Source organism: Haplochromis burtoni, unplaced genomic scaffold, assembly GCF_018398535.1.
Source record: "Haplochromis burtoni strain Fernald_Lab_line unplaced genomic scaffold, NCSU_Asbu1 Contig_25, whole genome shotgun sequence".
Lineage (NCBI taxonomy): Eukaryota > Metazoa > Chordata > Actinopteri > Cichliformes > Cichlidae > Haplochromis > Haplochromis burtoni.
The window spans coordinates 2611173-2638389 of NW_024582386.1; the positions used below are offsets into that span (position 1 = coordinate 2611173).

The window sequence follows — 27217 nt, forward strand, 5'->3', positions numbered from 1 at the left end:
TCACCACAGCTTCTCCAGACCCTTTCATATCTGTCACATGTTCTCAGGGTGAACCTGCTCTCATCAGTGGTGGACTTGCCAATTCCTAGTATTCTATGGGAAATGCCAGTTGGGCTCCAAAGACCTTCTATGGCCCTGTCCAGCTTTTTCTTGTGTAATTGTCTCTTGGAATTTCCTCTGTAGTTTTCATTTTGGTTCTGATTTGGAGGTTGTCTCATTGTTACACCTGTAAAGTGCACCAGCTACTTCATTGAGCAGATCAGTATCCCAGATGTTTCACTGATTTGATGCTATTCTACGGTGGCCCTGAGAGGCCAAATGGACTGCAACTTAAGAAAACACCAGCATTAAGAAAAACGTTGCAAAAGCACACAAAACACAACAGAAATAGGAAAAAATCTGATTTCCAAAAGCACAAGGGATGTGTTTCGGGGAGAATATAACCCGACAGGAACCAAAATATGCTAAGCATTGCGCTGGGAGATGCTTAAAAGTGGAGGATCTATTGGTTTTGTGAAGAAAGAAAAGAGGAGAGGTAAGTGTGTTAGACTAACTATTAGCCTAAAAATCCGTCATCAGTATTATATGAATCATGATGAAACAAGCCTACCATGTTTTGGGTTCCTGCAACTGGTCCGTCGGGTTATTGTCTCCCTGGAAACACTTCCCTTGTGTTTTTTTCCTATTTCTGTTTTTGTTTATCCTATTTGTGTCTTCGTTTTTCCTATTTCAGTTTTGTTTTGTGTGCTTTTTCAATGTTTTTCTTATTGCTGGTGTTTTTCTGAAGCTGCAGTCTGTTTGGCCTCTCAGGGCCACTGTACTATTCTGATTAAAAAGGGGGGGGAGGTTGTAAATCTTGATAACCTGGTTTTAAAAATAAATAGATTCATCATTGCGTTTTCAATTTAAAAAGAAGCATATATCTTACCAGTCACAAAGATGAAATGAGAAGGGTCATGTGTTGATTGCCAGGTGTTCTGATACAGGTAGCTAATGACTGTCAGGCCTCACCTCTGCTAATGTGAATCCTTCAATTAATTGTACTGTTGAAGTCAATAAGAGCAGTTTAATGCAATTATCTCACAAATAAGATCGTTGGCCAAAAAAATTGGTATTACACATCACTATAGTAGGTCGGCTACTGCAAAAAAAAAAACACTGAACAGTTAACTGGCTGAAGACTCACCTGGAAAATACAGCTAGACTTAAAACAATTAACTACCACTTATTTCGTCTCGTTTTCTCAAATCTTCTTCTGATGACAAAATCACAAAGCCGGACTACCTCATAAATTAGGGTGCAAAATCATTTTATGTTTTCTTTCCAGCTTTCCTTGTCTTTCTTGCATTATTGAACTGGGCATTTGTTAGATTAGCAAAAACGCATCAGAATTCAGTCCAGTGAAACATGAATTACTTCTGGTGAGCCAAAGACTATTTTTAGTAAGATCTCTTGGTAGTACTGTTGAAAGACTGAACAATAAATAAAACAGCTGCAGACTTGCCAGGAAAAACAAAACTAGTTTAGCATTAGAAAAAAGGGACCAGCATAGCTGTGTGGTAATCCTACAGAAACCTTTGCAGACTGCTTTTTGCTGTTGATTTGGTTCTATTTGCTTCATCACACAACGAGCGGCTAATATTTTATCCTTAAACTCTGATCTCACTCAACAAACAAATCAGCACAGGCAGGTTTTTTTATTTTTTATTGATAAATTATCATTTTTAAAAAGCCAACTTTACCTTCTAGCTCACGCTACGTACATACTCACTTACCCAAGTACTGAATTTGAACTATGTACAAAGTATTTCTTAGTATTTTCTGCTTCATCGTCATAATCACATTCAAAACAAGGTTAGGAGTTTGAACTGTGCCCACTGGTCAAGGTCAAGAGATAGGATGCTGAGTTAGCGTATAGCAATGCTAGCTAGACAGAGTTCACTGGAGGTCAAAGAGCAGCGATATAAGCAAAGGGAGGAGGGTTTACATTCTAACTCACAGGCAGAAGGAGCAAAGACAGGAACATCATAGGCTTCAACTACCTCTAAAACTGGAAGAGAAAAGAAAGTTGGCATGCAAACGTGAGTCACCATGTTTTGTTTTGGTGGATCATTTTGAGAAGGTAACAGTGAAAAGCTTGGGGACAGAGGACCAGGAAGCTTCATAACAACTCAAACTGGTTATTGCTGTAGTGAGTTAAAAGCTGCATGGCACAAAGAAATGATTTTAAAAAAACAAAACAAGCTCCTCTTGATCTGACACTCTTCCTGACTAAACACTTGGAAGAAAAGTTGGCACACATGGGTATTTAAGGATAATTTCTCCTCAAAAATCAACATTTTCAGGAGTTAAAATCATATAGCAATACTATGTCAGTGTACACAGGCATGAGAAATGGTTACAATGCAGTATGAATATGCAGCTTTCTGCAGCTGGACATTAACTAGCAGCAAAACAACACAATTGCATATAATTGTAGTGCAATGGGAAAACTGTTCTTAGGTTGTTTCAATTTGGTCTGGTCGGTAACGAGAAAAATCAAGTGGGTGCAGTCACGTCATTCAGGCTGCTGAAGGAAAGAAAACTGATAAAAAAAAATAAAATCCTAAACCCAGCCAGTCTCTTGCACTATCATTTCTAAAATCAGCATGTGAACCAATTAATTCAGGCATTCATCAAGAAAGATCATTTCAATTTCTTAATTCTGTACTTTGAACGATTTTAGGAGACTTGGACTGGATTTGAGTCTCAGTGGACCGGTACAGGACTGACTGACAGGCAGTAGGTTTGTTCAGTAAGTCAAAAATATTCCAGACACAAACGGAACATGAAGAAAAATCACCAGCATACTCTTTCTTGAACAAACTCCTGTCCATTCACTCTACAGATGTTCCACTTCGCCGAACATGACTGAAATCTGAGCAAGATGAAAAAACTAAAAGTGAAGTTTTGTTCTTCCAGCCGTGCACATGTTCTGATCACTCTAGGCGAAGCTATTCTCTGGGTAGCTCACTTTGATAGCCCCCCAGTAGCAGGCACGTATCAGACAGATGAGGCCCAGCAGATAGGCAAATGCCCAGGACACGTAGGTGGCGTTGTAACGTCTGGCGAAGTCCCGAGTGCCAACCTATAATTACACATAATGGGGGGAGGGAGGAAGAAGACAGCATGGAGGAAATCATAGTTACACCTATAGAAATACAGATCATTGATTTGTATTTTAAAAGATCCCTTATATGCATTTTGTCAGATTAGGCTCCAGTCATAAAAGGCTAGAGATCAGTGGGCGACTGCCTGGCAGCAAGCAGGCGCTAGGGGGAAAAGTGTATTCCCTGCACAGAAATCCTCCTTGTGTTTGCTTTGGTCACTTGTATTTTGCCGTGGCTGCTCGTAGTTTATCAAGTTATTTGCAAATCCTTGCTAATTGCTTTCTAAGCAGGAATGAAACTGGGAAATCTGAAAACGGACACAGTTACCCTCACAGTAAAAGCTGCATGTTTTGAAACATGGTGCCTTCTGATAAGGCACAACTTTTACTTTCAAGGGGAATGATGTCCATTTATGATTTGTACAGCACCTTTGCAAATTTCACTACCACTCAGTAGTTGGTTAGCGACAGATAAGTTGGCATCTTCCAAACAAACTATAGGAAACTGCTGCAATCTGTTAGCAACCAAAGCAGTGAAAAGGATAGTTTTGGTGCTGCACCTTCTGCAACTAATATCACCCAGCCAAAGACAAAAACTACTACTGCTGAAGACTCGTCCTCAAGCACCTCCACATGGAGGGAGTGAATTGTGGTTTAGAGTTTAAAGTCTCTACTGCTGTGTCATGAAATATGATGCAGATCAGATTCTCTTTTTGTGACGTTTTGTTGTTTTACCTTATTTCACTTTAGCTCAGTTACAGTTACATCTTGCTTGTACTGAGCTAACTTGGTGGCTTTTTTCCATTTTCATTGTCAAAAGAGTGACTTACTTACTTGGATAGTATCTGCACAAACTGATCAAAGCGTACTTACTGTTAAACCCACTCCAATGAAAATGCAGATCATTCCTATAGTTATATAAGCACAACAGCGCCTCCTAGGGAGCGCACTGCCAACGGAGGATCTGCAGAGAGAGATTGAGAAAAGAAAGAAATTGGGGAGAAACATTTAGAGGGTTTCCACAAGGATACAGACTGAAACATACAAACTACATGTAGATGTTACACTGTCTTATTTTTATTTATTTTTTTGTAATCCAGTGGAAGTCCCCACACATTGTCCCAGTGATCTTACTTCACCACGCTCTGATGATAAATCTGTTAGCCAAAAATCTCACTTCCTTTTTTAAGTTACACTTGTAAGCGCTCCAGGACGGTCACATGTCCAGCTCCAAACAACCTCCACTCCATCCAGCCTCTAAACAAACACAGTTCAACTGCCTTGAAGCAGCAGACTGGCATAACTTTACTATAATTTCACTTTCCTTCCCCCACTCAGCTCTCACATGCCTCTCATGTGACAGGACTGAAGCATTCTTCAGGGATCACTGGCATTCAGATGGCTTAGGGGTGCCTGGTCACCTGATTTACTGCCTTCTACTTTTTTTCTACTGCATTCACATCCCCTGTTTCTTTTACTAGCTGTTTATTCAGTGAACTAGAACCATCTCTTCATTTTAGTAATGTAGACAGAAGAGGGAAATTACTACTGTTTTATCTGCTTAAATTAAGAGGACTTCTCTTTGGAAAGGTGTTACTAGAACAAACTAGAACTAGAAGTTTCAGTTCCTCAATGAGAATTAAGGGAAAATATTTAGCTCAGCCTTTATGTCTGTAATAAAGAAGGAAAGGGGGTTTTAGGATGAGAGATACGATGATAGGAATTTTTGGAAAAGCTATGAGTGGTAAAAGTATTGCACAGAGATAATAAATGAAGTTCACTGACTTAAAGAAGTACATAGAACAAAGCATTGTACGAGCCAACTACACAGAAAACAAGGGTAGAAGTAGTGTCATGTTATAGTTGCTGCTTATCTCACCATCACTGTCTGCATCATCTCATTAGGACAAAAACCTCTCTGAGGTGACCCCTCCTCCTCTCCTCAGACCTGTGACCCTCATACCACTAACATTACATGTGAGGCCAAACTTTAATACGTGTCACACGTCTAGATTAGCCTTGCTTACCTCCCCTCCTCCTTCCAAGAACTGCAAATCCAGCCCTCTAAGCCTTTGCATCTCAGTGATTTAAACATAAATTCAATAGGTAATGGTAAATGACCTGTATTTATATAGCGCTTTACTAGTCCCTAAGGACCCCAAAGCGCTTTAAACATCCAATTATTCCCACACTGGCGATGGCAAGCTACATTGTAGCCACAGCTCCCCTGGGGCGCACTGACAGAGGCGAGGCTGCCGGACACTGGCGCCACCGGGCCCTCTGACCACCACCAGTAGGCAACAGGTGAAGTATCTTGCCCAAGGACACAACGACCGAGACTGTCCAAGCCGGGGCTCGAACCAGCAACCTTCCGATTACAAGGCGAACTCCCAACTCTTGAGCCACGATCGCCCCGCACCCTCTTTTTTTCTCCTGGTATTCAAGTGTTTGGTTTCATAGTTGAGTCATACTAGACCACAGCTCTACATGGCAAAGTGTTAATGCCTATACAGAAGTGAAATGTCTATGTTATATTTCTATTCTGCTTTTTCTCATGTGCAGTATGCCTTCATGGTGAATTACTTCTCCAATAAATAAAGATAAATAACTTTAAAGTAAGTTGTGTGGGGATTTTAGTGTAACAACACTGTACAGTGTTTCACACAGCCTCAGCTTCACTCTGCTGACCAAATTTAGATTTTACAAAGCTCAGTGGATATAATGAATCATACCGATTTGCATGTGTTCACTAGTTGGCTCTATAGTGTAGTGGTTTACACATTTGCTTAAGAAGCATAGGATGTCTGGTTCAATGCTGGGACGAGACATGAATGCGTCTGGGGTTGCATCAGGAAGGGCATCCTGCAATTCAAAGTTATTTTCTATAATCTCCTGTTTGGGGCAGCTAATTAATGGGTTCTTTTTATTTTTATTTTACAATCAAATGTAACAGTGTAGGCTCCTGAAAGTTGTTACTTTCAGCTTGCACGTTGTTTTCAATGTTTCTGTGTACATTATGTGGACAAAAGTCTGCCTTTACAAACATTTGTGATAGAATGAGTTGCTCTAAATTCGGAGCGCGGTGCTGTAATAGGATGTCACAGTTGCAACAAGTCAGTTTGTGAAATTTCTTCCTTTCCAGACATTTCACAATTAGCTGTAAGTGATGCTATTGCAGAGTGGAAGTGTTTAAGAGCCACAGGAACTCAGTTACAGAAGGATGTCAACAAACACAACAGGGCACGGTGGTAAAAGTCACCATTGCTCTGCTGACTCTAACTGCAGAGCTGTAAACCTCCTCTGGCTTTATCATAAGCACTAAAACTGCATCCCAGGAGCTGCATTAGACAATGCAATTGTAATATAATGAAATGCATTTTAACAAAAAGCAGACTGCAGTACTTCTTTCTATGAGACATGAAGTAAAATTAGTGGCTTCCTTTCTGTAACTGCAAAATCATGAAGTTGAAAAAAACAAACCAGACATTTTCATAGTTAACGGGCTAACCTGACAATTTTCCCAGATTAAATTGGAAACTGACATCTGAAAATAAAATGTAGTTAACACTTTTTTTAACTTACTGTCGTTTTTAAAGCAGAACTGCATTGTGCAGCACACAGCAGAAATGAGGAGAAACACATGGGAAGTTTACTTTCTCAGCAGAAGAGCTCTGAAGCACAGCTGATGTTCACGTACAGCATGAATGAGTTCATTCAATTTAATTTTATTTGTATGGCACCAAATGCCAACAACAGTTGCGATAATAGAAAGAAAACCACAAGAAAATATCAAACTTTGGGTTTATCAAACACAAGATTTAGAACTGTTACCGATGCCAGCTGTGAAGACACTGGTACAGCTGTCTATTTGAAGGAAAGTGAACTTAATGTTTTTTCCTTCCTGAATTTTACTTTTATTTTTTATGCTTGTTTGTTTGGGGTTTTTTAGCTTTTTTGTTTAATTTTTTGTTTTTTACTCCTGTCTAACCAGGATGCCTCCTGGGTGCCTCCAAGGTGAGGTGTTCCAGGTATATCCCATCAGGATCAGCCCAGTACATGCTGGTGAGATGTATGGGAATGTCTTGGTGTTCCTCCCCACCCCGCATTCATTATGAAGATAAATATACACATGTGAAAGAGTCTGGAGATGGCGTGGTATCTGTCATGTGTGCTCAGTGTGAATCTGCTCTCCTCTGTGAAGAAAATGGGGCTCCAGTGGTGAACCTGTTAGTTCTGGTGTTTTCTGGAGAGGTCCTGTCAAGCTGCACAGTGCTGGGCTGTGAGCACAGATCTCATTAAAGATTAAAGATTGCATTTTGGCAAATGCCACTGTTCTTTTGCTCTCTGCATGAACAGCCTACTCCAAAGTTCAGCTTTATGCTACTAAAGCATGCAGAAACCAGAAAACTCCCATTCATCAAAACTTGCTTTGTGCCTACCGATTCAGAATATAAACATGCAGATATCCACTTAAAGCGACTGTGTGAAGGGGAACTCTGTGTGAAAGTTTGATGGACTCACATTTTTTTGCAGTGGGGACACTTGGCTAGCGTGTTAAATCGAAGCTCCATCCACTGTGAGGGAATAAAAAGAAATCAGCATTTTCATTTTAAGGCACAAAGAAAACGTATACACGCACGGAGACACACACGCATGCACAGGCTCACAGAAATGAAACGAAACACTACAATCTTACTCTTTTTAGAAACAACAAATCAGCAAAAGGCTTACTGGAAATGATCTGAAACAGTTTTAATGAACCGTCTAAATCTATCCTGCACTCTTGCTAAGTTAGCACACAGAGTCATAATTCGTTAGTTGATATTTCATCTAGTGTTAAATCACTCCAAATCATATTAATTCAAGGGTCACAGTGAAGTTAAACATGTGACAACATCTGGCTTCAGGTTAGAAATAAAAATAAATTAAATACCTAAAGGTAAGCAAGCCGTAATAAAAAATACAATTTAGCGCAGACTTCTAGAGCCTAATGCATTAAAAAAATTATACATTTTATTTTTTTAATTGATCAAAGCTCTGCTCAAAGCCAGATGTTCACAAAGTCAGAGTAAATAAGGCCACAAATTGAGCTGGAGCGGGTTAGGCTGTTGTTAATAAGTCCACCAGTAAGACCAGCTTTCTCAACCTGTTGTTGTGCTGGTGGAGAGCCATCACTGGGGAGACCAGACATAGGCTGTGATGTCCTGGCGTCCTCACTGCCCTGCAGATGCCGCAAGCAGCAATGTGCAGATGTTAAGAGGAAAACAGCACTGACTTTATTTTTCTTACATTCGAGTCTGTGTCACACTGACTCAATGGCTCAGGTTGTGTACATAACCTTGCTTATGTGAAATATTAAATGCATGTGTGACATGTTACACTCAACCCAAACATGTCAAATGCACTGATAGTAACATCAACAAAGAGTGGCAGGAAGCCATTTTTATCCGAGATTAGAAAACTCTGCAAAAAGCAGGTTGAGAGCATGTTAGAGAGGGAAACTTGTGTGGAAAGGTGCGGCCATGCTCAGTCAAGAGGTACTCAGGATGTTTGGTGAGACAGGCAAGGAAAGAAAACATGCAGAAAATGCATGCCAGCCACGCACAGGTGTCTAATTCTGTGCTTTTAATGAATAGCTGACCCCACATAAAGTACAACTAGCTAGCAGACAATCCTTCAGCAATTTATCTGTTTACTGCAGTAGTTTTCTGTAAACATGAACATATGGCGAGGCTCTCAAAATTACGTATATATGCACGTACCAACAACAGCACAGCAATGAGATTCTGCATTAACAAGCCTGTGCCTGACTGAGGATGGTTGTATTTGCAGGTTTACATACTAGGAAGGTGTTGCCACAGTGGCCACAGACCACTCTCATTCCCTCGGGTTGGATGGGCAGCGCTGGCTGGGCGGGTTGCTCCTCGGGGATCACCATCACTGGGCTCAGGTTGATGATGCGTCTGCTGTCAGAGGAACCAAGAAGACATTTATGATTAATAATAACTGATATAGATAAAAATAAAACTCCAACTGGTTCATGTAATCAGCGAGTCTTGTTTACATACTAAGGTTCATTATGGAGTTCCACAGAGTTTCATGCTGGGATCAATTCTTTTTACATTATACTTCCCTTGGACACTGTCATTCGAAAGCACAGCATAAATTTTCAGTGCTTAGCAGATGATATGCAGCTTTATCCATGTATGAAGCTAGAAGACACACACCAACTAGTTAAACTGCAGGAATTTCTTAAAGGCATAAAGACCTAGATAACCTCTAATGTTTTAATGTAACGTTCTAATGTTTTTTCTAAAGAGATATTTCACCTCTCATCCGAAAAGCTTCTTACATCCTCAAGAAACTTAGAGAAGTCCACATGCTTTTCTTTCCAAGCTCCTTGGTCTTTACCTTACCATACGCGACTGTTTGACTTGTTACAGAGCCAACATGTTGCCACAGCCCCAGATTCAGTTTTGAAGCACTGTGTGGCTTATTGCATCAGTGGGGTAAAACTGTCTGAATGTTTCTTCTTGTTCCGTACCAGTTTGGTCGAGGACATCCTATCCTTCTGGATGTGTCTTTACAGATGAGCAGGCAGTTGCAGGGACACCGCACATACTTCTTCCCTGTAGGGGGATTCTTAATGGGCTAAAAGAAACATAAAAAACTATGAGTTAAAACTGCTATGCTTAGAAAAGTTTTGGTTTCAGTAGTAAAGTACAACTCCTTTAAGCAAGTTTCTTCTGATTGGCTGCACCTGTTGAGCACGTTTGCATGGAGCTACAAAGCTGTGACCACATTAGGGTTATTGGGCCCACTGACACCACTATGATCTGAAAGTTGAGAGTAGAAAAAATCTTTTTAAATGATGAATTCATTTATTAAGGGAAAAGTTATCAAAACCTACCTGGCTCTAAGTGACAAAGTAACTGTCCCATAAACCTGCTAACTGGTTGTGCCACCCTTGGCAGCAAGAACTGCATTCAAGTGTCTGTGATAACAATGAGTCTTTCCCACTGCTGTGGAGGAATTTCGTCCCAATCTTCTTTGCAGATTTTTTATCTTTGCCACAGAGTTTTTCAGCATGAGCTCTCTCATCGATGCCATTTTTGTCCAGTATCTTTCTTAATGTCGAATCATGAACTATGACCTTAGCTGAGGCAAGTGAGGCCTGCAGCTCTTTAATGTTGTTCTGGGTTCTTCTAAGACCTCATGAATGAGTCGTCCGTGGGCTCTTGGACAAATTTTGGTAGGCCGGCGACTCCATTTGTGGATAATGGCTCTCACTGTAATTCACTAGAGTCCCAAAGCCTTACAAATGGCTTTATAACCATTTCCAGACTGACAGATGTCAATGATTTTATTTCTTTTTTGTTTTTTGAGATCTTTTAGCCTCACTTTGTCAGACAGGTTCTGTTTAAGTTATGTCTCGATTCAACAGTTCAGCCAGTAATCAGGCCTGAGTGTGACCAGTGAAATGAAACTCAACTTTGCAAAACATGTTGTTAATCACAGTTAAAACATGGTTTAACAAGAGGAACAAGTACTTTTTCACACAGGGTCGAGTGGGTCTGGATAGCTTTTTTTCCCTTAATAAATGAAATCATAATCATGACTTCAAAATCGCATTTTGTATTTACTCGGGCTATCTTTGAACAAATTTTAATATTAGACAATGATCTCAAATATTTAAGTGTGACAAACACGTGAAAACAAAAGGAACTCAGGAAAGGGGTGAATACTTAAAGAATTGTAAATATAAAAAAATAAATTGTAGGTGCACTTTAAATCCAGGGCTCTCACAGTAGCAGCACTACAAGCACAACCAGTAAAGAATGCACTGCTTTAAATTTAGCTCATCCACAGTTCACGTTATACTTCAACACAGAATGAGCAGAATGAGCTCGGGGAAGAATTTATCTTCTATTTCAGATTTTCTGCATCCAGCCATCACAGCAGACTAAACCCTCTTAAAAACGACATTGCAGCTGGTGTCAACAACTGTAACAGTCAATTACCAACATAAACCACCATCCTCTGAATGAAACCATTACAAACACACTTAAAAACAAATATTTCAAGTGTACTTTTTTGCGCTGCCTGTGTAAATCAAACAAAACTTGGAGAAACTCCTGGTTAAAATCAAGTTCTGGTCATGTGACTCTCTAACTTTATATTTACAGTAAGGTACAACAGCTCGAGGCCAGATGCTAAACCGTGCATCGTTTTGGTGCAGAGTAGCATAATATAAGATGTCCGTGTGGATGCATAACGACCAAAAATATCAGCTGTGCTAATGGCATTTCATTCAATTCTTTCATGCAAAAATGTGCCTGACAATAAAATTCAACAGGGAATTTAGGCTGTAACAGATACAGAGGAAAGTCGAATGTTGAACTGTTACGGTTTTAGTTTGTCGACACCTGTGATGATGTAGCCTCCACTTACTGTAGCTTCATTGCAGACAGTGCACTTGACCACGTGCTGATGCAGCTTTCCGTCCAGGTTGATGAGCGACTGGCAAACGCGGCAGTTGATGACAGGCACACCGCCGGCATCGGGGCTGGCGATGGCTGTGTAAGGAGGAGGTAGTTCGGCTTTGAGAAGAGGAAGGCAAAGCACACAGCCAGATGTTAATGGCATGCATCTGGAGAAAAGCAGCTTCATGAACAAAAAATTGGCTTTGTGTGTCCAGTTTGTACTTTGGAAACAGAATAATTTATAGTACCTGAATAATTCCACCTAAACTTGAAGGTTTTTGTTAAAGATTATTTTCCACTGTTGAATTAGTTGAATAAGTCGCCAAATTAAACTGGCTGCCATTTTTCAGACAAGATTTTCTCTTTATGTCTGCAAGGCCTACTGTGAACTGACTACAGTGGCCACCATAATGACCTCTGTACTGTTTAATCCCACATTAACCTCGTGTATTTAGTCTGTATTTCAGAGTTTTAACATTTAATCTCCAGGCTTGCACCAGCCACTGCCTTTACTACAATGGCTTTGTGGCATATTTAAAATTCTGCTTGTCTGTAACGTAGCTAAAGCCAATAAAATCTGTAGTTACACAATTAACCATAATACCTTTATCAGTTTAATTTTAATTAACAGGAGCAGAGGTTTAAATAAAATGTGAGTATACAGTAATTACGCCATCTATATTCTTAAGCTCTGGCAAGTTGAAATCATATTTATATCGATCAACACTTAAATACTCGTTCAGATGTCAGTCTCACATTTTTCTAAACTAAAATGCCAAAATACATTTCCTCCATCCAGATGTGGTATGTAGAGCTGCTGCTCCTCCCCCTCCATGACAGGAAGCTAAATATGTTTAGGCACCGGAGAAAAAGTGAGGACGCAAACATGCTTTCTGGATTCATGACAAGCTTCTTTCCAAAAAATATTAACCAGCTATATCAGAATATACAGTCTCTTTGTTTGGCTTCATTTACCCGACTGACGACTCAGTGACACGAAGAAGCCATCCAATCTAACAATCGACTAATTATTAGAATCTTATCTCGCCCTGAATGAGATAATGGCATGGGTCGGTGGGTAAACGTGCTTGGCTCCGACATTTAGAGACTCTGAACCGGTTGACACCACAGGGACAGATGGGACACCCGTCTACATTTGGGCGAACCTGGCTACGACTACGACGCGAGCATGCCAAGACTGGACACTCCCACTGAGTTTCAGGCAGCAGAGTGGCTCTTATTACACAACAAAGCTAAGTGAATCCTCCTCTACTACGCTTTGTTAATCTAAAATGTAACACAGTGCGACCAGATGGAGAATATTTTTTATTATTCCACAACACCTTAGGATTAAATCTAAATTTCTGCCGTGTTAGTATCCACCCCGACTTAGTCTCAGGTCTGTTTCTCCTCCTCTTGCTGCTTTGTGTGTCTTAATGCACGTCTGACACTGAAGACAGCAGCTATAGGTTTTCACGAGGAGCCAGAGGAAAGACGAGAAGACTCTGCTGCAACCACCACCAACACCACAACATACAGTCCTGCTTTAAGGGTATTGACTCGATGACTTCACTTGTGGTTTGTGGGATAGAATGCCAAGCTGAACATCTGGTATTCAGACACCAGCAGCTCTGGAGACCTTTCTGTGTGGCAAGAAAAAAATTATCTCTTTAATCTTAAAATAATACTACAGTTTTCCTTTTACCAACACAACAATGCGTCTGCCCATCCCTCACTACAGCCAACATTTTAGATTTAATCTGAAGTCTTTAAGATCTAGCCACAAATTTGAGAGTTAATTTGAAAGAAAATCTATATCTCCCAAAGCAGCTACGTTAGTAGACATTTAGTGCATGTGTGTAAGACACAGTATAAAAATTGCAAACAATGTGCCTTAATTACATCTATGTTTTACACTATTACAATACATTATTAATCTAAACATCTTGGTTGTGTATAAGCACACTGGTTTGGGTTTTCTTCTAATAAAGTGCTGCTCTGATTCAGATGATAAGTCAGCTTTTATCATGTTAAGATCAATGTTATTGTACCGTGTCTCCTGTTGTGTTCATTTACTAAAGGACAGCATGTCTCGACAGCTGATCTCTTTATTCATGGAGGAGTCTTTCCAGGCTGGGCAGTTCTTTGCCTCAGTCATCTCAGCTTCCACCTATGAACAGTTCAGCCAGATATCAATAAAGCTCCTCCACTCGTCTGATTAGTGTTGATCAGTCAGACAGGGCATTGGGTTCGGTCGGCTCGGTTTGCAAATCCGTGACTGATAACTGATTTATTTTAACTAGACTGAATTACTTTTCTCTTCCCCTGACCTGTGATAAAGACTTGTCATTGGTCACATTAAGTCACATGTTCTTGTAACCCACCCACTTCCACACGGTAGCTGCTCTCTCTTTGGAGGCAGCTCTTTAATGGTGGAGTCAGCAAGTTAATATTTTTAACTTTGTGTTTTCATGATAAATAAAACACTGAGAGTGTGTAACAATGTTTTTTTAGTGAGAAAGTAAATTAACTGATTTTTCATACTAATGTAACTGAATTTATATACACTTGCCAGACACTTTATTAGGTACACCTTTCCGGGATTTTATGGGACCCCTTGTTTTTGCCTTCAGAGCTTCCTTAACTCTTCATGGCTTCAACAAGGTGCTTTCTCCATGGTGTAATGCCCATATTGACATGATGGCATCACACAGTTGCTGCAAATCTGTCGCCTGCACAGTGAACTCATTGTCATGTTCAAAAAAACCTGTTTATGGCTGCTGGAAGCAGCAATCTGAGGCTGGGTACACTGCGGTCATAAAGCGATGGATGTGGTCAGTAACCTTACCATCTAACATCAAGTCTCATCACACAAGTCTTCCAGTCTTCTGTTGTCCAGGTTTGGTGAGCTTGTGTGAACTGTAGTCTCAGTTTCCTGTTATTAGCTGACAGGAGTCTCACTTGGGGTGATCTTCTGCTGCTGTAGCTCATCTGCTTCAAGGTTCAAAATGTTCTGCACTCAGAGATCCTCTTCTCCATATCTTGGTCGTTTGCTTTTTTCAGTTGCTATTGACGTTCTATCGGATCAGGATTTGTTCTCACGTTCTGACAAATCTCTGTAAACTGTATAGACGGTTGTGTGGGGAAAATCTCAGTAGATGAGCAGTTTCTGAAATACTCAAACCAGCTCATCTGACTCCAACAACAACGCCACATTCAAAGTCACTTAAAGCACCTTTCTTCTCCAGTTTGATTCTCAGTTAGTCATCTTCATGCATCAATGCACCGAGTTAGTGCCATGCAACTGGCTGATTAGATATTTGCATTAATGAACGGTTGAACAGGTGTACCTCTTAAAGTGACCATGAGTTGCTAACAAGAAGAATCAGACCTTTCTATTTCGGTATTGTAATAGCAGGGTAACTGGATCTCTTCATATAAAGAAACCTGTTAAAATATTGACGTTTCATGACTTCACCTTAGACTAATTAGTCCTGATAATGTGAAGCTGGTAAAGCTTCATTTTAAACGAGGCAGACTCGCTTGTTTTTCTCTGATTATTTTAGGGCAAAAAAAACAAAAAAAACAACAACAAGCAGGAACCACTGAATTTCTACCTGCTACTACAGAATAATTCCAGTGAACACAACAAGTATTACATGGATATCCTAAAATTTAAATTCAAGCCACAGCTCACTTTAGTGCCTTAATGCAGCTGCTCATTAGTCAAAGCAGCGTCACAGTCATTGTGTTTCTGGGAAATGTCACAGTTTTGGCATCTTAGGATCAAATTATTTCATTTTACAAACCCAAACTGGAATTAGCCAATAATCCAGTCTGCAGAGAGGGAGGGGGGAGAAACTGTGTCACTGTGTTAGCATCCAGCCAGGCTCTTGCTTCTTAGATTATTACAGTCCAGCATTAAGAGTTTAATCCCGTGGTGAAATATGAATTCTGTGGGATTAGACTCTCGAGAACAACAAGCACTTCTCTCTCTCTCTCCTCTGTTTGTTTGAAATTGGCCTGAAATGCTCCTTAAACTGATTTACACGGTCAATGAGTCCATTCATTTGCTGCTGACCATCCTGAGCTGCTGCAAAGCAAAGAAACGTTTTTTCTGTCAGGCTGCTGACAAAAACATAGAAGCAGAAACAGGAAAAAAAGTCAAATACTACTGAAAGTAGCACTCAAAATCTAATCCTCAGACAAGAGAATGTGAACTGAAGTCAAAGTACAGCCTGAATCAATATTTAATGCCAGCAAAACACAAGGAGGGCTCTATGTGAGATCATGCATTTCTGCAGCTCCCACAGGCACTTTGCTTCGTCTTTCTTCTTGTGGAGAAGAATAAATTGAGAATTTGAGGAGATTATATTCAGAGCAAAGGTCAGTGCAGACAGCTGCTGCCAGTCCTGAGAACAAGCACTGTGGGCTGTAACCTACATGTTTATGTTTTCTGCTGTATGAAAGCTGCAAATCATGCAAGAAGGCTCAAGCTCGTCGCTTACAGTGCATTCACCATGCAAACGAGCAAAAATCACCATCATTAAAAACAGGAGAACACGACATTTAACTCGTGCTGCATTATTTCTCCCATAAAGGGCACACCTGTGGGTGCTTTTGTTGATCTGCAGCTGGACAAAAGGATGCTTCGCCTGCCTCCATCTGCAATGCCTCAGTGCTCCCACGTCAACATTCAACCCAAAATCTACTGAGGCTTTGCAGAGCTTCAGCTCATACCTTCTTTCTTTCTTTCTTTCTTTTTTTTTGCTGGCCAAAATCACGACAGGCCCCAGTGAATCGTGATGTAGAAATCTCTGCACTGAAAACACTGTTTGATGGTACTGCTGGTATTATCGCAGGCCCCTCTCCTCTATAACCCACTGCTCCAGTTCTCACAGTGCAAGCTCCACCTTTCAGTCAGCTGCCGACTGATTTCCCAGCGATGCCCTTGCCTCGCCTTGCTGCAGCTTTATTTACGCACTCACACAAACTCGATACGCCCTGAAAATGATTCAGCATGCAGGCGGCGGGGTGCTGCGTGTGGCGTGTTTACCTCGGGGACTTGAATCCTGCAGGTACGGGGGAGCTGTTGGGGTCACATTCTCGGAGTTGGGGCCCGACAGCAGCGGAGATCGCTCGTCCATGCCGTCGGAGGCCATGTCGTTGACCGTGAGAAATGACGGGGTGGCTCCTGGCTGCACCGAGTTTTCCCTCAGCACGGAGGAGCAGCCAGCGGCTGGTTGTTGGTGCCGACTCGCTCCGGTCCAGCAGCAGCAGCCCCGCTGACGGAAGCCTGGAGGGGGGTGGAGCTCCGCGGTGGTCCCCGCCCCTCTCAGATATGGCCCCGGGCATGGGCACAGTTCATGCTGGTGCACACTGAAGGAATTTTTTTATTTTTTCCTGATAAACTGCATTGATTTAAAAAGCGTTTTCCATTTAATACCCCAAATACATATTTATTCATATTTAAGCCTAAGAATAATAACGACATGACTGAAATCCAAACGCGACGATAAAGTTTGGGAATTTAAATGGTGGGACAAGAAAAAGCAGCAACTCACGGCTGTTGCCACTAGATGTCACTGTGGGATTACTGAGGTCCGGGGCAGTGCAGTCAGAGCACGCTCGCCCCATATTTTACTATTTATACACGGCTGTGGTGTCAGGTTCACTCAGCAAAGTCCCGCTGTGTTGTGTTTTTTATGTAGACCAGGGGTGGCAAACTCATTTTACAATATGGAGGACCACGAGTACCAAAACTAAGTAACTGTTAAGCATACCTCCCGTTTTCTCCCAGTGTAAATATGGTTAACTGCACTTTCAATCCCATTTAATATAAGAATAAGAAGTGCAGTTATAATGGTAAGTCTCAGTACAGGATTGTACATGATAAAGGAATGCTGCTGTAGTCAATGAAAGAAATCATTACATAAAACTACAAAACTGCAGGAAAAGGTTCTGATAGCTCACTGCTCAGACTGTCCTGCAATTGCAACTACAGGAGAGTATGTCATAACTAATAAATCATAATTAATTTTTTTTTTTTTTTTTTAGAAATGTCTGTATTTTTGTGTATCTATTTCTTTAGTGTAGTATGAATGACAAAAGAAAAAACTCTGGGCATGTAATAGCCTCAGATATAACAACCACCCAAAATAGGGGGTAAACATAAAAGTGATCAGGGCTTTTGCCAGGATTTTCAAACTATTGTGAGTCAGATTTCTCTTTATTTCAGAGTCAGTTTTGGACTTGTATTTACAACATTTGGACACAATTATACAAATCTGTGAACCACACAGATGGCCTTCATAGAGCCGATTGTTCATACTATAAACAGCTCTCCTTTTTCAGTTTGACTGAAAAAGATAGACTTTCTCAGTTTAAACATCTGACGACATGTTTTCCAGCATCCCAATTATTTCAGAATTGCAGTTGTAAAATTTAAGCTTTGATCTCTCTCACTAAAAAGAAAAATTAAAAGTGAATCACAATATTTTCCAGCACACATGCTCATAAAGTGAACTCTTTCCACACCCGTGTGCTTTGCTGCATCAAGAGAATATTAGTGTTGTTTTTTAAAATAAGGTCAAAGTCACATTAGGTCACTTTCTGGTGACAACAACAGCATAAAGATACAAAATTACTATAAAAGTAGTCAACTCTTACAAACAGATCAAATAAATGAAGTGTTATTGAACCATGTAAATAAACTGGAATTCATATTTTAATTTTATTCGACTTCTTATTATTGTCATGTTATTTTCACATTTTACTAAAATAACCAGTGAATACCTTTAAAATGTTACTTTGCGAGGCAGGAGGCACACTTAAGCCAAACCAGTGATTTATTGCATAAACAGAATCTCGTGGTGGTGTAATGTTTTTAAGTCCCACCCTTTTTATGTTTTACAATTCATCCTTAAATTTAGTGTTTGTTTTCAGAAAACTGCTCGTCATTCCCCTTAAATTGCAAAACCCTGGCTTGTTTGTGCCAAAATGTGTCCCATTCCTTGCAGCTTATGTCAGGGTGAAAGCCTCCAGCTGTGTGGATCCACTCTCTGGTCATTCAAAAAACTCGCTAAATAACTACAGATGCTCTGCATGAGTTTTGAGCTCATGGACAGTCTGGGTACTTTTTGAAACTCTTTTCTCCCCAGTAACTGCAGGACACCATCGTGTTCAAATGTAACTCAGGGATGGTTTCAGACCAGCAAGTTTAAGAAGCAGATTTGGTGTTTTAATTCGAGCGTTTTGCTGTAGCTGTTTTGGATGTTGTAAATGGCTCATAAATACCCAGAGCATCGCACCTCCTTCTCCCCCTGCCACTCAAATTAAAAAGTCTTCACTTCTAAAAACCAAAAAAAAGCACAAATGAGCACAGAAAATGAAGCTCACAAAGAAATAAATACACTTCAAATCAGGGATACGATCCAGAGAATGGCGCTCTCTCCCTCCAGCAGGGAGCTTTTACTGTAACCCACACCTCACATGCATTTTACAATCTCCCATCCCATCCCCTTCCACTGAGGGAAAATCCAAGCTCCTGATTCTGCTGTTACCGGGCCAGTAAAAGTGATTCAGATTGCATGTAACAGTCTGCAGTGAACGACTCATTTTTTCCGACGGCTGCAGGCACCAGAGGAGCGCCGCTACGCACAAACAGAGACTGCTCTGTGCTCTCTCTGTAAGGTAAGACCGCTGAACAAAAGTCATCTTAGAATGAAAATTCGCATCACATCCGTAAAACAAAACAAACAAAAAAAACATCGCGGTGATCTGGAGTTCAGGATTTCCTTCAGTGATGCGTTTGCAGTTTTGATTTGTTGCCAACTATGACGCTACCAAACTGAGGCAAATTTCCGGTTAAACTGCAGGAGAAAATGTATGTTCTCTGGTTTTGTACTGGATTTATTTTGTGTAATTTATTAAGTAATTTATTTAAGCTTATTTGTTATTGAACTTAACATAATAAACGTCATGCTTTTATTTTGAATGTTATGTCATTGAATGCATGCAATCAAGAGGTCTAAGTGTTATTTTTCATGTTTCTATTGATCAGTAGAAATTTCTTGCCCTTCACACAGTAGTTTTCTCTTGTACAGGAAGCTTAAGATGGGAATACTTGATAATAAACACAGTGAATGGATTTTCTTTGGTGATTCCTGTGTGTCTAAGTCTTTTTCTTGTTGATGCAGCCAGTTTGGAGATGCTCCAGGGGACAGTTAGCAGGGCTTGGCTCTTCCTGTCCTTCTGTCTCCTGTTGGGGATCTGTTCTCCAGCAGAGGATGGAGGACCAGCAAGTCCTCCTCCTAGTTTCCCCCCTGAGCAAGGGTCAGGGGAGTCGGATTTCGAGGACTGGGAGTGGGGCTCTGGATCGTCTCTTCTGCACCTGCTCCACAGCTTCCCTGCTGACAGCCCCTTCACAACAGAGTCTTCAGAAAAGCCAGTCAACTGCACGCAGCGCTTCTGGCTCCCTCCATCATCTCCAATCTGCTGGGAAAACATAGCAGGACCCAAAGAGTTTGCCAGGTCTCGTCTGCTTGTTTTGCAGAACAGGGCCGCCCTGCAGGCGGTGTCCACCTCCAGCGGGGTGGAGGAGGGAGGGCTGTCCTACGACCACCAAGCTAGAGAGGAGGTCCAGGGGATCCGATCAGACCACCAGAAAGTGACCGAAACTATACAAAGCGTGGAGACCGTGTTTGTCTCTCTGGCAGAGAAGAGGAAAGAGGGCAAGGAGCGGGGTGTCTTTACAAGGTAAGAAACAATAACAGTGGAGAATTCAGGAGGAATAACCTGAGATCAGCGGGTGGGTGGAGAGGTGAATACTATAAAATAGGCTATATATTATTATATGTTATTAAAGTTTTAAATGAATACTCTGTAGGTTTAGAGTGGGGTCATGTCACACCCCATGAATTAAAATTTACATCTACTGAGTCTTCAATGTCAATTTAATGATTTATTGGTCAAAAACTGACAAAAAGCCTTATAATTTAGAAGCTATGATTCTAAGTGGGCAGTGTGTTGTCAATATATAGAAAGTACTGTATGATGATTTAAAACACATCATAGTTGGCCTCCGACCTTTCCCTCAAGGTCTATGAATTGATCTGAAAGTCAAAGTGATATTAATGCTACATAGAAATAATATGGCATCAATAAACAAAATAAACAGTGGCATCAAGAAACAGAGTTTTAACCCTTTCAGGCAAGGTGGTCACTACATTGGACAGCTATTCAAAGGCTGTTTTCTTGTATTTGTGTCAGTACTTGCGCATAAACCACTACATCGGACACTGATGTGTCACTCCATTAATAATTATTAATTAATTATTGTTATTTAACCGTGTCATGCATGAATTATGACAACCTCAATCAGGGCTAAAAATGAATAAAAATACTTAAGAAAAAAATCTGCCGGAAAGAATCATAGCTTCTGTGGGAGACTGTCCGGTCTGGTCCAAATATTGGTATCCATCTGTCTTTGTTATCCGCAGTTTTCTTTCTTTTTTTCCCCTTTTTCTTGCTCTTGTGAAACCACGCCATGATGTCTTCCATTGCTCATTTTAAAATGCAGTGCAGTACTTGGTTTCATGCAGAGAAAATTAATGCTTATCCTCTGATTTCTTCTTTAATGATGCAAAATCTGGTGCTTTAATCAGGGTTTTGGCATATTTATAGACAGACTTCCTCTACTGTACTTACTACAGATTAGATGCAACTTTGAGCCACATAGTAAAGAAGTAAAGCAGCTACATTTCCAGCTGGGCTTGGATCCAAAAAGTGATCCAAGGCCAGTTGTTGGGGGTTTGTCCTAAATTATTATTAGTGAGGTTCTGGGGAACCCTGGACCAGTGTTTAACTGCTTAACATGCTGAGTGAAAACAGCTTCCAGCCAATCTGAGTCATTTCCAGTATTTCCCTGCACACATCTGTCTGGACATCTGGTTGAGACGAGGCTCTGGCACAAATATAAATTGAAAGTTTGGACATTCGGCTCTATTAGATGTGAGCATTTGAGGGAATTGTTCAAATTTGACTTCTTGTCGTGTTTGCTTGTGATTTTTCATCCCATGCAGCATGAAGGAGCATCTCGCAAATACGAGGGATGCTCTCGAAGGCAGAGACCACATGGCTAACCACCTGGAGGAGAAGTTTTCCACTTTGGAGGCGACGCTTCTCAATGTACAGCTTCGACTTAGAAAACTCATCCACCACTGACGATGCTGGAAACCCCTTATTTGAACTGTATTTATATGATATGAATGTCTCGTAACGATGTAGTCCATGCATGCATGCTCAGGATGAGTGTGGTTTGTAATGAGAACAAAACACACTTGATTTGCACCTTATTATGTCACCAGCTCGCCTGCCAAAATAAAACGTGTAACCAAGAATCAGCAGAAATGAATAAATGTCACATTTTCTTGGAGTTCTGATGAACAGAGTTGTAAAGTCTAGTTTTACAGTCAACGTTTGACACAACAGAACAAAATGAACATTGTAGCATTTCTTAAAATAAACACATTACACCACATTACTGTTTATTTAATAGAAATTAACCTATACTGCAAAAACATTGCATAAAAATAACTAAGGACACTCTTATTGCTTCCATAGGAATTAATAGGAATAGTAACAGCATGTGTGAGAACCTCTATAAAAGAAGACGTTTATGGTGGTCTGAAGTGTTCAAGTGCGTGTTTACACAATGCCAAGGAGGTAATACATCAGCAACAGAAGCGACTGCTGCTGCCAATTATTCTGGGAAGGGTTATAAGGTCATTTTCAAAAAATCTGAATACCATCACTCTTCAGTAAGAAAGATTATTCACAAACGGAAAACGTTCAAGACAGTTGCCAGTCGTTCCAGGCGTGGACGTCCCAGTGAATTCACTCCAAAGTCAGTTCTCAGAGAAACTGCAAAAAACCCAAGAGCTTCATCTCACACTCTACAGGCCTCACTCAGCATGTTAAATGTTTAAGTTCACGACAGTACAATTAGACAAAGCCTGAACATGTGTGGTGTTTATTGGAAGGTTTGCCAGGAAAAAACCCTTTCTCTCTAAAAAGAAAATGGCAGCATGCCTTAGGTTTGCATAACGTCTGAAAGGATATCTTTGGACAGACAAAACCAAAGTGGAGCTATTTGGGAATTCGGACTCTGGAACACTTTGGGGGTTGAGCAGAATCAAGAATCAAGGTGCTGCAGAGGCACAAAGTTTGGACCTCAGCATTAGTGAAATGCTGTGAGAGCTGTGCATAAATGAGTCTTTGCAAACATCAATGAACTAACGCAATGTTATAAAGAAGAGTGGGTCATAATTCCTCCATACCGATATGAGAGATTGACAGTCATACAGAAAACGATTAGTTCCTGCTTAAGGTGGTTCGACAAGCTGCTAAATCATGGGGTGCACTTTAGTTTTATGGACTTCTTTTTCTTTAAAACATGCTGCTTATGTATTCTGGTTTAGTTTTTGTTAAAGAAATGATGACACAGTACAATAGGTCAAATAAAAATCGTAAATCTTACCATGGCTCTATATTACCTGTTTGCAAAGGTATGAAGATTTCATGGTCACATTAAACCTCTAAACTGCCGGAAACACGAGGAGGTCAGAGGAGAGTACGCGAGTGGTTTAACACACCAAATTCATAAACTGGTATTTTAAAAAATAAAAAATAAAAACGTTCAGTGCAAAACAAGACAGCATGAATTTTTATTTTAATATCAAATCTAAACCACACATTTGTAAATACACAGAGGGCGATATGCCGACTAAGCTGAAACACTTTAAATATTTACATCTGTTAGAGTCTGAGATTTTATTTTGAACTTCAGAGCATGTTCAGTTGTTTTGTAGTTTTTCCACTTCTAGTAAATTTCAAGTTCTTGACAGTCAAATCACAACACGAATATATGGTTAACAGTAGCAACAGCACATCTGAGTTTGAGATCAATGTTTCACAGCACCTTTAAAATAATGTTTTCACCCACTTATTTTTTTTTAAGCCAACAGTAACACAGAAGCTAAGACGTCTGCGCTCCAGCTGCGTGGGCTGGATTCCCATGTCTTGGCTCATGTGGAACAAGTCCGTACTGGCCAGTTATGCAGAAACATTTCCGATAACGGTGCACGCAAATCAAGCAGCCCAATTAAGTCAGTGCTACCCGGGAACCTCCATAAACAGTCTAAGTACACAAGCTTATATGCAAACTTGTTCTGAACTCCTGTTTGCATCATATATTAGTAATGACAGTACTTTAGCTCACACAAAATATATCTGTCAGTTTGCAGAAAAGGGTCGCTGAACTTCATTTACTGTTGGGGGGAGTTTGAAATTTGAGTCTTCACTTGATTTCACATTGATCCCATGTGAGTTTGCGTTTAGCTCCACGTCCTCTAACTTTTTACAAAAGCCCTGAAGATGAACTCGAGAGTTCAAGTGTCTTTTACTGACGGTCACTTTGCTTTTGGCGACAGGCTGGAAGAGTAGATGCGATAACATCTGTCCAGATGGGAAATGTGGACCATCCTCCTGTTTCAGTAATCAGCTCCTTCTTCTTCTTGCATTTGCTCCAAAGAGTTGAGGTAATCTTGAGCCAAGATCTTCTTAGGCAGAATATCTGTCCAGGAAAACAAAGCAAAAAATTTGTAAAAATGCATAGTTGAAGGAAAAGATCTCATTTTTTGTTGCAGGAGTGAGTGATATTAACTCAAGAGTATTAAGAAGACTCAAATGGTTTTAAACTTGGCTGTCAAAAAGTTGACACACTGCACAGCTGCACTAAAATCTACTTTCACATTAACGTTTAAGCTTCTGTATATTTAAAATTCATCTGATATTTCACTTTATATAGATTATAACAAACTGTTTAGAAAATGTTTTTACAGAAAAGCCATTTTTAAAACCTTGACATAATCATATGTCCAGAAGACGCATGCTGAGCACAAGTGGCTCCACGATGTAGTGGTTAACATGTTCGCCTTAAAAAGCCTCGACAGAATGGGACACAATCCGGTGTATACCTAGTCTCCGCCCCCAGCCTGGATAAATGGCTAGAAGGAAACCATCAGGAAGGGCAGCCAGTGTAATTCTGTGCCAAACCAAACATGCACGCTCTGGTGACCTCTCCCAAAACAATCGAGCAGCCAGAAGTACCGCAGATATCACAGGCAAAACGAGCAGCAACATGCCCGAGCATTTCCACCTTAAACCCCCTGAATTGCTGGATTCAGACAGCCCGACGTTCAAAAGTAACAAAGGAGTGAGTGTGAGCTGTTTGGATACAGACCCAAAAACACCACAGGAGATAAAATGAAGTTATGAGAGAGATAAAAGTCTTATTGATGGTGTTTAAGGGTTAAAGCAGTGCCTGAGAGACTTAAAAACAGTGCTAGTTCAAATAATCCTTAAAGTAAAGCTGGCTAAACTAACTCATCCTTTCATGAAGGTTACAACTTTAGATTTTTGTTAAAACTGTTAAAATTAGTTTTTGTTTTATGGCGATTTTAGAGCCTTTTTGTTTATACTACATTATACCAAGCAGTGTTTCTAATACTTATTCTTTTCTTAATCAGTTAATTTAATTATTTTTTTAAATTCATCGATTAATCTGGTCTTCTTGTGTTCAGCTGGTGGAGGTACTGTGAGCTGCTCCCTTATTTCCTAAGGGATAACCATAGTGGATTGATCTGCGTGTTTGATTTGGCACAAATGTTTTATCAGATGCCGTTCCTGATGTACTCCTCCTGCTTGTGCTTAATTTATGGAATTGTGTCCATTTGTTGTGGTATTTGACCATAGAGATCCTACAGACAAGGGCTGTCAACCAATGCTCGCTTTGCAAGGGTCACATGCTAACAGGCCATACAGGAGCGGGAGAAGCATGAGGGGAAAAAAAACATCAAAAATACAGAATAAAAAGCACAGACAATGTCTGAAATTGACGCTTTTGATTGCTTTTAACACCCAGTTTCTCTTTGGGTTTTTGTATGTTATAACTTTGCTCTTTTCCACAGCCAGGTGACGGACCATCAGCAGCACAAGAAAGACCCACAGAACAGTTACATGACATGTTTTTGATGCATCTGACAGCAGATGCTCTCTGCAGGTAGGCAGGTAGTTTGAAGCTGCCAGTGGACTGCAAATATACTACCTCAGCTCAACCACAGTTTGCCCTTTAGACTTCTGTGATGAATTTTTGTCGAGCCTACAGGGTAATGTACTTAAGTGGCTGACGCTGTTACCAGTCTTGATGCTTTTGTGGTGTTTTATGTGTTTATTACTTGAGGGTGATGTCCCAGTGTTTTATATGCAGTACCATCTATGACAGAAATATTTTTCTTCCTTTTTGTTGCGGTCAGTTATTTTCTGTTTTTCTTTTTCTTTTTGGAGACATACATATTTGTCCCTTACAATGGCCCTGAGAGGTGCACAAAATACAACTATTTAGGGGAGACAATAACGTGATGGAACAGCTGTTACATGTTCAGGGTGGCGTTTCTATGGTGTAGATTTGAAACAGAAGCATAAATCCCGTGAAACTGGAAACACACGACTACAACGGAACCACAGTTTCCCATTTATCTACACTTGCTGATGCTTGGTTATTTAACTACCTTAAACACTTTAATAATCCAAAGTCTGATCAGTTATCATTACAGTAGTTCTTAGACTGTGGGTGAGGCCACTGCAGGTAGGTTCAGACATCGTGTGAAACAGGAAATTAATCGATTTTGTGCTGACTTTTATTCGGACGTTGTGTGAGTCAGTGCGTAGAGCAACGGGAGAGGTATTAATTCACTGTTTCTAATAATCTGGACTCTGTGCAGTCTGAGGTATAATCTGTAACCAGCTGGTGCATCATAGGACCGCCGAGGTGCCTGTAGGTGCCTCTCACCTGTGAGAAAGTGGAAAGTCTCCGCCTCCTGAGCGGTGTTGGCCAGGTCGCTGTACGACAGGGTGTTTGTTTCCTTCCCTGAGCCGTTGTTGAAGGAGGATAGAGCCAGGTGTTGTACAAACAGCTCCTAAAACAATAACAACAGGAGACACACACAAACGCGCTGCTTCAGCTCACATGCCCTAGACAAGCTAACGGTGCTAAAAGTGTTAGCAAATGAATGAGCTGCGGATGATGTTTAGCTTACTGTAGCTTTGGTGGTGAGGAAAAGAGCGTCCTGGTTGATGCTGGAGACATCAGGGGAGCTCTTCATGATCAGCCTCACCCTGGATATCGGTAGAGAGATCGGCTTTTTGCTGCCCGACGCTTGGTCGCCTTTGGCTGAGCTGTTATGAGACATCTTCATAAGGACAGGGCGCGAGACAAGCGGAACTTCCAAGTATTGTTTTGAACTGTGACGCGGTTTGTTTCTTCTTCGTCTGACCAGATTAAAACCGTCTGGCGGACTCGACGCTGTAACATCGCCCCCTGCTGAAGAGGAGGCACTTTGGTTAAAAATGGTTTAGCTGGTTTTAGTTAGATAGATAGATAGATAGATAGATAGATAGATAGATAGATAGATAGATAGATAGATAGATAGATAGATAGATAGATAGATAGATAGATAGATAGATA

At 40.6% G+C, this 27217-nt stretch overlaps 3 protein-coding genes across 6 annotated transcripts; 1 reads left to right on the forward strand and 2 right to left on the reverse strand.

The window, feature by feature from the left end:
* Positions 1 to 797: 797 nt before the first annotated feature.
* Positions 798 to 16953, reverse strand: pip4p2 (phosphatidylinositol-4,5-bisphosphate 4-phosphatase 2). Of its 3 annotated transcripts, none has more exons than XM_042218923.1 (8): positions 16688 to 16761; positions 11600 to 13274; positions 9693 to 9799; positions 8991 to 9114; positions 8295 to 8369; positions 7670 to 7722; positions 4022 to 4112; positions 798 to 3127 (listed from the first exon to the last, which is right to left on the reverse strand). In XM_042218923.1, exons 2-8 carry the CDS (start codon positions 11816 to 11818, stop codon positions 2984 to 2986), a joined length of 813 nt encoding a protein of 270 aa, XP_042074857.1. In that variant the 5' UTR covers positions 11819 to 13274; positions 16688 to 16761; the 3' UTR covers positions 798 to 2983. The 3 variants fall into 3 exon arrangements, with proteins under 3 accessions (XP_042074857.1, XP_042074856.1, XP_005917529.1); XM_042218922.1 differs by having other exon boundaries at positions 801 to 3127; positions 11600 to 11748; positions 16688 to 16953; XM_005917467.3 differs by lacking the exon at positions 8295 to 8369 and having other exon boundaries at positions 806 to 3127; positions 11600 to 11748; positions 16688 to 16950.
* A 2230-nt stretch (positions 16954 to 19183) lies between these two features.
* Positions 19184 to 22031, forward strand: si:ch211-57n23.1. Of its 2 annotated transcripts, none has more exons than XM_005917466.3 (3): positions 19184 to 19323; positions 19834 to 20388; positions 21714 to 22031. In XM_005917466.3, exons 2-3 carry the CDS (start codon positions 19841 to 19843, stop codon positions 21853 to 21855), a joined length of 690 nt encoding a protein of 229 aa, XP_005917528.1. In that variant the 5' UTR covers positions 19184 to 19323; positions 19834 to 19840; the 3' UTR covers positions 21856 to 22031. The 2 variants fall into 2 exon arrangements, with proteins under 2 accessions (XP_005917528.1, XP_005917527.1); XM_005917465.3 differs by having other exon boundaries at positions 19186 to 19323; positions 19830 to 20388.
* A 1316-nt stretch (positions 22032 to 23347) lies between these two features.
* On the reverse strand, positions 23348 to 27030 carry chrac1 (chromatin accessibility complex subunit 1). Its single transcript, XM_005917464.3, has 3 exons — positions 26790 to 27030; positions 26543 to 26669; positions 23348 to 24265 (listed from the first exon to the last, which is right to left on the reverse strand). The coding sequence occupies exons 1-3, from the start codon at positions 26946 to 26948 to the stop codon at positions 24183 to 24185; spliced, it is 369 nt and encodes a 122-aa protein (XP_005917526.1). The 5' UTR covers positions 26949 to 27030; the 3' UTR covers positions 23348 to 24182.
* Positions 27031 to 27217: the final 187 nt, after the last annotated feature.